The sequence below is a fragment of the Cannabis sativa genome, chromosome 7, assembly GCF_029168945.1.
Source record: "Cannabis sativa cultivar Pink pepper isolate KNU-18-1 chromosome 7, ASM2916894v1, whole genome shotgun sequence".
In the NCBI taxonomy this organism is placed as follows: Eukaryota; Viridiplantae; Streptophyta; class Magnoliopsida; order Rosales; family Cannabaceae; genus Cannabis; species Cannabis sativa.
In genome coordinates this window covers 46,572,246-46,582,317 of record NC_083607.1, presented here as the reverse complement: position 1 = coordinate 46,582,317, position 10,072 = coordinate 46,572,246, and the positions used below count along the sequence as shown (strand labels likewise).

Sequence of the window (10,072 nt, the reverse complement as noted above, 5' to 3'; positions counted from 1 at the left end):
AAGGACTCTCGAGACTGCTGCAACATGAAGAAGCTATTGGTAACCTCCAAGGATTACGCCTTACTAGGAGAGCACCCTCTGTTTCCCATCTCCTTTTCGCGGATGATAGCTTGCTTTTTTGTGAGACAACGAATAATTCAGCATTGGCAATTGAGAGGGCACTAAACTTATATCATCGTGCTTCGGGTCAGATGCTTAACAATAAAAAAATCGGTTATGTCCTTCTCTCCAAACACTCCAGTTGCATCGCAAAGTTATTTCCATCAAACACTGAACATGCCAATTAGCGAGTGTCATGAGCGTTATCTTGGATTGCCTTCTTACTCTGGCCGTGACAAAAAAGAGCTCTTTAGTCATAATAAAGAACGAGTTTGGAAGTTGATGCATGCTTGGAATGATAAGTTGTCTTCGGTTGGGGGAAAAGAGGTTCTGCTCAAAGCAGCTGTTCATTCAATTCCAACCTATGCAATGAGTTGCTTTCGCTTAATGAAAACTTTTTGTCAACAATTGGAAAGCATGATGGCTAATTTTTGGTGGGGTTCAAACAAAGATGGCTCCAAAATTCATTGGAAAAGATAGAAATTGCTTTGTAAGTCGAAATTTGAAGGTGGAATGGGTTTTCGATCTTTCGTTCATTATAACCAGGCACTCTTGGCCAAGCAAGCATGGAGAATTTTCGAAATGCCTACATCATTGTTAAGCCAGCTTCTAAAATGTAGATATTACTCTAACAATTCTATTCTGGGAGCCAACCTAGGCCATTCTCCTTCACTTACATGGCAAAGCATCCATTGGGGTCGTGAACTTCTCCTCTAAGGGCTGAGATTCAAAGTTGGAAATGGCTTTAATATTCAGTGTGGACAAGACAAATGGATACCTGGTTTTACTGAGTTTAAACCCATCACTTACATAGGACCTCCCTCTATGTTGGTTGCTAATTTCATAACAGAAGAAAGGGAGTGGATATAAGGCTGCTGGGAAATTATTTTGGTCAGTTAGATGTGGATAAAATCGTCTCAATCCCGCTGAGTTTCTTTCCTAATTCAGACAGATTGATATGGCATCACACAACCTCGCGTATATATGCAGTCAAGTCAGGCTTCCACTTAGCTGCTACCTTAGATGAACAACAAGAAGCCTCTGCTTCAGATTTGAATAGCAAATGGTGGAAATCTTTTTGGCACTTGAAACTTCCGTCTAAGATCAAAATTTTTGCTTGGAAGGTCATATACAGTGCCATCCCAATTGCTGCCGCTTTACATCGCAGGAAAGTTATTGACTCGGTTGCATGTTCCACGTGCTCTAATGCTTGGGAATCTATAGGCCATGCTCTATTCACTTGCCCACATGCCAAATCGACATGGAAACACTCGGATTTCACAATGGATTTCAGAAAAGCACAAGCTATGCATGATGGTGATTTTATTTTTCACCTCTCCAATGTTCACTCACAACCAGATTTCGAGCTTAATGTTTGCACAATGTGGGCGATATGGTCGCATCGGAATAAAGTGTTACATGGGGGAGTGCTTAAAGAAGGGAAGATTACAACAAGTTTTGCTCAAGATTACCTAGGAAAGTATCATGCTTCTACAAGGCAAACCCATACAGCCCCTGCTGTAACTAGTGTTTCACCTACTGGTGCACACACCAGTAAAAAACAAGCAAGCAAGGACATTTCGTGGCAGCCCCCTACTGCAGCAGGCTTGAAGCTCAATGTTGATGCAGCCGTCAATGCTACCTCGCAAACTTTGGGAGTAGGTGCCATTGTACGGGATCATAATGGCCTTGTTGTTGCTGCCATCTCAAAGCCTGCTCAAGGGTGCTTCCATTCTGATGAAATGGAAGCTAAAGCACTATTTCATAGTCTCAATTGGGCACTCCAACAGCAGCTACAAATCACACATATTGAGACGGATTCACTAAGAGTCTTTAATGCTTTAATTCATACATCTATAGATTTATCATGTTTTTTAGATTTAATCATAGATGTTTGTTGTCTTTTGTCCTTTTTCCCTGAAGCTACTATTTCTCATGTGATGAGAAATGCTAATCATGTCGCCCATGGTTTAGCAAAACATGCTTTAGAGTTGGACCAAGACTTTTGTTGGGTAGGAGAAATTCCCTATCATATTTTTACTACTGTTGTAAATGACTCTTAATTTATAATAATAGTGAAATTTTTCTCAAAAAAAAAAAAACTAATTTTCTAATAATTATAATAATAATAACAATAATTTAATCTTTAATATATAATTATTCTATTGTTGTAATATTTCAATTCGACTTCAAACTCTAAATATTTTAATTTATATTTAAAATAAGATGTATATTTATAACTAATTTTTTAACAATTACAATAATAACAATATAAATTAACATTTTAATAATAACAATACGACTTGCAGTTCACGTAAAAACATGCTACACTTATAATGTAGGGATGTAAACGGGGCAGGTGCGAGGATCGCTCCTCCACCCCCATACCCGCTTCTTAAATTCACCCCATATCCGTCCCAATACCCGTTTAAATTAAAGCGGGGGAGGGGCGGGTATTACCCGACGGGGGAAAGGATTCCCATCGGGTACCCATTACATATATATTTTTGAAAAAAAAAAATGATGTCTTAAAGAAAATTAAAAAAAAAAAAAATAATCAAAAAAACTTAGTAAAACAATAAACTTAAGTAGAATAATGTGTATAGTAAAAAAAAAATGTATAATTAATAAAAAGCTTAAAGCATGAAGTTATTTTAATTGTAGTAGTTATGATTTTAAAATTTAAATATATACATATATCATATCGGGACGGGTTCGGGGCGGGTATCTACTCCCCTGCCCCGTTTCCAACTCGGGTATGAATCTTTAAACCCATACCCGCCCCCGCCCCCGCCCCCGAAAGTCTACCCCGTATCCGTTCCATTAGGGACGGGTACCCGCGGGTATAATTGCCATCCCTATATAATGGTAATTATATATCTAGGAATGATCAATAAGTTTATCCAGCGATATAAGATCATTAACCACAATCAACCTAAGATGGAAATAAAAAAATAATAAAAAAGAGACTTGCATATTGAAGTTTAAAGTGCTAAACTATGAAACAATAACTTATATTGACTACAAAATATTAAAACTCTTATTCCTTCTAACTTAATTAGCACAATATTTTTATTAAAAATTCTACCCTAATTAACTAAAAGGAGTACGTGTTAGTTGATAAAAAAATTATATATATTTATATGATATTTTTGTAAAATAAATAGTTTAGTGTGATTATTAAAAAATTAGTTAAATTTATATTTACATCATAAATATATTAAGATATTTTTGAAAATTTAAAGACCAATTCACCAAAAAAAAAATCAAAGGGATGTAAAAAAGATTCATTTAGTTAGAGCAGGTCAAAACTCTAGTTCGAGAGATCACTTCTGATAAAAAATATTCGAATACATATTAGATCTCGAATCAGATCCGCTCCGCCCCGCTTAATTTTTTCCCAAATTGGATATGATCTAATTTAGTTTCAATATATTAAAAAAAAAATTAATTAAAGACTCAGACCCTGAACCCAGACCTAGACCAAACCCGCCTGGGACCCAAACCCAAACTCAGGTTCCAGGCTCAGACTCGACCCAAACACGAGACCCAAACCCATACCCCAACCCCAGATCCCGACCTCAGGACCCGGACCCAGACCCGTGATCGAGACCGGAACCCGAACCCAAGACTTAAGACTCGAGACTTGGGCATGGACTTGGGATCTGAGACCCAAGAACTGGGATTCGAACCCGAGACCCAAACACAGGAACCAGGACTCGAGACCCAAGAACCGGGATCCAAGTCCCAAACCCAAACCTAGACCCGGACAAAGACCCGAACCAAAGTTGGTATTGGGGTCGAGTTTATTGAAAATATATTATAAATTTACACAATCTATTAATACAAGTTAATACCAAACATAGTATTATATTAAATAATACTAATACAAAATTAAATGGATATAAAATTATAAACTTAGATTAGAAAAAAGTCAGGGTGGGTCAGATCAAATCCAAATAAGTCAGGTCAGATCTGATCCGATCCGAGTATCTTATCTAGCGGGGCGGGACGAAACAGATCCTTGCATGAATTGGATTAGGTCAGATCTGATCAACTTACCAAAACTCGTATAGTTTAGAGACTTCCGCTAAAGATAATTAATAAGTAATCAATATCTGTAACCAAGATGCATTCACAAGCAATCAATATCTGTAACCCAGATGCATTCACAAGACATTCTCCACAAGCTTTTCAGTCTAAACAAACATTGATGTACAGTTCTGAACAAATTTACAAGATAAAGGAAAACTGGATAGAATCTAAAACAAAGTTTTTTTTTCCCTGTTCATCACACGAGATATTGTGAGGTGAAGGAAATTGGAGCACCTGAAGATTCTCAAGAACAACAAGATGCACTTGCAACTCTTTCTGCAGGTCTATCCATGAGGACCATTCCTGAAGGGTTCTGTGCTGGCTGCACTCGTGGTAGTCTCTTTGCTGTCAACAAGGAGAATCGAATAAAAAAAACATGACAAGATTGAAGCATTAATAATTATGTGTATAACAAGTTAATTGAAATTTAGAAATTTACCTATCTCATAGAAAATGTCATTCACATTGGTTGCTGTTTTTGCAGAAGTTTCCATGAAGAAAAGGCCATTCTCTTGAGCATATGTTTGCGCTTCCTGCAAAATTAGCAGCCATGTCAATCAGCCAACACTAAATATACTAAATTTGCAAGAGAAGTTTTGAAACCATATCTATCTACCTATCTATTCTGCTAAAAACCAACATAATTGAATTAATTCCTACTAAATACCAGATGATAAAACGATAAAAGCAAAAACATAAACAAAACACACAACATAGTTGGCAAAAACAAAATAACATATCTTTTGTTTATTACAAAGATTGTGACACTCAAATTAGATACTATCCATACACAATGATGTGTAATTAGTCTCAACTACACAAATTAAAAGTTATGTACTTCTCATATAATGTCTAAGACAATGGCCTATGTCTCTTTCAAAAAAAAAAAAAAAGTTAAATACACATCAATGTGTAAAAAGTGTGTAATTTTTGTGTTCAAACATTTTATTTTATTTATTTTTTAAAATTCTCTTGTTCAATTAGATACACAAGCAAAAACAAAGCACATATCATAGTTGGATTCAAAATTATTCTCCAGTCTAGTTTAGTCAATAAAACTTGTCCAATACACACTGTCAATGGGGCCACTAGCCTCTCAGTTTAAATGTGATTACATAATCTTAGTCTCCTAGCACACACTAATGGCTTTTCAAACTACGAACTTCTGAAAAAAACATTGCTTAATATGTAAAAACAGATGAGTCATCTGGTAAATGTTAGAACATTCACACATTCTAGAAAAGAGAATGCTGCTTCATGTTTCACTAGCCTAATCTTTGGAGCAGGAAAAAGCACTTGTCCCGCCATATTTACATTCTAAACTACTAAGTATTACTCTTTTGAGTGCTAAATCTCCATATTGAATGACATTTTATACATTTCCAAGATGTCATCTTACCAGCAAACCACTCGAAGGATAGCAAGTGATGTTAAGTCTGAACTGAACTTATATATATTGAACTTATAGATATAAGATTATCTTGTTTTCTTACACGTATATATAGTGGCAAAATATAAAAGTTCCACATAAAATTTCCTTTCAATGTGTTTCCATTCAAACATTAACTGCATATGATATTCAAACATCAAGTTAAACCATATGAAGCAGAAAAATCTAAGAAACTTGCCTCCGCAGCGACCTTCCTCGCCTCTAGCAGATCAGCTTTATTCCCAGCTAATGCCATAACCATATTTGGATTGCCTTGTGGCACAAAGAAAAATAAAAAGTAATAGAATTATTAATACATTATAGATAGTTAAAAAACATTATTACAATACCATTTAAATTTTTTCAAGAAGTTACTATGCATCCTTCTACATTTATATGGATGCACTCATGCCAACCAATAATTACTCAAAAAGCATCCAAGACACAAAATACAAGAATGAGAAAGATGTAAGCAGATGACAACTCGAAAAAGAAAAAGAAAAGAAAATACCTTGTGATTGAAGTTCTTGAACCCATTTTTTGGCTCGCTCAAATGAAGCCTAAACAGAGAAAAACAGATTGTATCCATAAGTAATGACTGAGCAGAAACCATGCTAAGCCACTGAGCTTATATCTATTGATAATTAATTAATTCACATAATTCACATAAGTTTCATTCCATCTAGTTTAATTATCCCTAGAATTAGAATAAGTAACAAGCTTTTCTATCTGAATTTCAATCCATCATGAATCACCCTAATCGAGGGCAAAAGGCTTAAAGTTAGGGCCTTCACACCTACAAGTTTCTGAAGTCTATGTGTCATTCACAAAATACACAGTAAAAGTAGCCACTAGCTGCAGTAACCTGAACAAAAATTGTGACAACAAATGTAAACTTGAGACAAGATGAGACCCCAAGGACTCAACTACCAAACAGAAAACACACATGCGACACTCAGAATTTACTCACTTGATTTGTTATATCGAACACAATTATTGCAGCAGCAGCTCCTCTATAATACATGGGAGCCAAACTATGGTATCTTTCTTGACCAGCTGTATCCCAAATCTCAAATTTGACAGTTGCATCATTTACAGCCAATGTTTGTGAGAAAAAAGCAGCTCCTATTGTTGATTCCTAAAAGGTCATAACACATAAAATAAGTTGCCGGAACAATAGAGATGGACATTGTTCATATTTAAGGAATCTGTACTAAGTGCAAACCTGAAATTCAACAAATTGTCCTTTTACAAAGCGTAAAACTAGACTAGACTTTCCAGCTCCAACATCTCCCAAAAGCACCTGCAGCAAAGCCAAATATCAGTCAAATACTGCCAAAATAAGTTTTTTTATCAGCCAAAATAAGCTACTGATTAGAAAATCTCAGAAATGTCACTACAACTGTATATAACTCCTAAAGAGGAATAAGAATGGCTTCCTAAAGAGATGCACAAATATTTCAAACCGATCTAGTGTTAAATAATACTTGTCCTTAGTTGCAATACTTCTAGTTAACCACGCATTATCAGTTAACTCAATACCATACTAGCACACACGGTATTATGCCTGAGAACTCATAAAATTAAGGAAGAAACTGAAAATAAATTAAGCAAGCTCACCTCAACATACCATTAAACAAAAATGTGAAGCAATTATAAAGTTATATAATCTGATTCTAAGAAATTTGAAGAGGAGTTTAATTCCCTGACACAGATGCAACATTTGCAAAACTAAAGAATTAAATAGTGACACGGGAAACAGGCATATATGCTTTATCTAAGATTCTAAACCAAAGATTGTTGTTCAACATCCTGGAACAACAATTCCCAGGTCTAAAGAAACAATAACCAAACGAAAATATTCAGCTTCCACGGAAAACAAAAGTGAGCTATTAACTAAGTCAATGATAAGCTCAAAACCCAAGAGAAAGACCGTGCCTGAATTTACAACTATTTTAAAAAATTAATAAGAAAACGATAGCTGCCTACTTAAAAGGCAAACCCAGGTATCCATTTTAACAATATTATCTGAACAAAAAGAAAGCATATTTCATGCATACTAGAAAATAATTTTTGTTCAATAAAACATGGTTTGATCCGAAATCTTGTAATAAGAAAACCATAATTGGGAGAGAATATTATATTACTAATCATAACACATAAAAGGGAAAGCCAAAAAAAAATGGATAAACATGATCTAAAACTCCAAAGCAACTGCAGATAATTAAAAATCATACCCAAACAAAATTTAACAAATATTGACACAATTATAGCCAAACAAGTCAAAGCCACATTATTTCTAACATTCAATTTCACAAACCACCATTTCTGACTCTCGATTCTGTCATGATTTTAAAACCCTCATCAAAATCCACATCAAATAATCGATGCTCAATAAACTAAAATCAATAAACAAAATGAAATAATAAATGGAACACAGCCCCATAAGAATTAAGAAAATCAATGAAGTCAAGGTCATAAAAATAGAGCTGGAAAAAGAGTTTTGAGATTTAACAATCCTCACCAATTTGGCATTGATGTTCTTGTTTCCACTGGTGGCCATGGGAGATTACAACTCAAAGATCGGAAATTTCTGAAGAAGTAGACGCCGAATTTCGATCGAAGCAAAGGGAAACAACGATCCAAATTAACAAACCTTCCTCTTTCTCTCTCGTTGAAAGAAAAACTTACACGAAAGCAATATGTTTTCCTTGTTGTTTTTTATTTATTTACTTTTTTTTTTTTTTGAAGGGGTTATATGTTTTCCTAATACACATAAAAAATAATATTTAATATAATAGGTAAACATGCTCCACGTGGCAATCATACAGGTAATGGGCTTTTTAGACATCTTACCTTACCTACTTTTCTAGAACGTCAAAAAGGAAAAAAATTAGAATTTTGTTATAAATATTATTAATTATGTGGATGTCCAAATCTTTTATTTATTACCATTAATTGTAATTAACATTACTCTTTTCTTAGTTTCCCTTTTTCTTAGTTTCTTAATATCTCACTCTTGTATTTGTATAAATAGGGTTCACCCCATTGGAATAAAGAACTGAGAAATTCGCATTCACTTTCTCTTTCTCTCTTCATCTTCTTCTTTCTTCTCATCTACTTTATATTATTTTATATTATTTTATAACACGTTATCAGCACGAGTCTCTGCCCAAGCTTCAAGCACGAGTCTCTGCCCAAGCTTCAAGCATGAGTCTCTTCCTAAGACCCAATGTAAGTATTTTGTTAAAATTCTTGAATTGTTTCAAAGTTACGATACACTAAATATATATTTATATATATACTTATCTGACTGAAACAATTTCAAGAATCCTTTGTTTTCCTTTTTTTTTTTATATATATCTATATATTATATATGTATGTATATATTTTTATATATTTATTATTGATTCATATATATATACATATTATGTACTTATCATTCATAATATTTACAATATATGTGTGCTTATGATATGATAGAGAAAATCTATATAAATTATACATATATCCAGAAGATTATGTATCATCGATAAAATATTGCATATATCCTGAAGATTATGCATCATCGATAAAATATTGCATATATCCTGAAGATTATGCATCATCGATAAAATATTGCATATATCCTGAAGATTATGCATCCTCGATAAAATATTGCATATATCCTGATGATTATGCGTCCTCAATAAAATCTTGCATATATCCTAAAGATTATGCAAACGGAATATTCATTATATAGTTGATAGATATATAATGAAAGAGATGAATACATATTTATATATATGTTCTTGTATTCTTTGAGGACAATGAAAAGTAATCTAATATAGATATACATTTTGACAAACATTTCCTGAAGTAAATGTTTTATATTTGTCAAAAAAAAAAATGATTGTATTTATGTGAATACAACTAAAGAATCATTAAAAATGATTATTATTGATGCAATTTTATAGTGGGTTTTGAATACCTAAAAAGAATATTAAGAAAATTGCCTTGAAACATCAAAGTATAAGAATAACAGTGAGCATGACTAATATTATTTAAATACATGAGACATGTATTTATTGTTCATCATTCCCTGCAGAGAATGATACGAATTGAATTCAACTACTTTTAAAGATTGTTTGTATTAGTCATGTTACTATACATTGTTATTACTTGCAATGTTGGAAATTATTGAATCTGACATATATTAAAGATTAAATTTTGCATACATCTTGGAGACTATGCAAAAATTGCATTCATATATTCTTTGAAATATTGTGAAAGAAATTGTTGAGTAATTTCTTTTTATATATGAACAAGTAATAAATTTTTAAGAAATTTATAATAATGTTCTACTTGTTCAACGTCATTCCCCGAAGTGAATGTAATGATTTTAAATAATCAATGGCATTGTTTGCTACTCAAATATTTCCAGAAGAAATTGGAAACAACCAAAAGATG

At 33.3% G+C, this 10,072-nt stretch overlaps 1 protein-coding gene across 2 annotated transcripts; it reads right to left on the bottom strand.

Annotated features, from left to right (window-relative positions):
• Positions 1-4,190: 4,190 nt before the first annotated feature.
• On the bottom strand, positions 4,191-8,393 carry LOC115697776 (ras-related protein RABF2a). Of its 2 annotated transcripts, none has more exons than XM_030624901.2 (7): positions 8,148-8,393; positions 6,849-6,926; positions 6,594-6,761; positions 6,135-6,183; positions 5,823-5,896; positions 4,634-4,727; positions 4,191-4,539 (listed from the first exon to the last, which is right to left on the bottom strand). In XM_030624901.2, the coding sequence occupies exons 1-7, from the start codon at positions 8,184-8,186 to the stop codon at positions 4,439-4,441; spliced, it is 603 nt and encodes a 200-aa protein (XP_030480761.1). In that variant the 5' UTR covers positions 8,187-8,393; the 3' UTR covers positions 4,191-4,438. The 2 variants fall into 2 exon arrangements, with proteins under 2 accessions (XP_030480761.1, XP_060974872.1); XM_061118889.1 differs by having other exon boundaries at positions 4,634-4,723; positions 5,819-5,896; positions 8,148-8,391.
• Between the last annotated feature and the right edge of the window lie 1,679 nt (positions 8,394-10,072).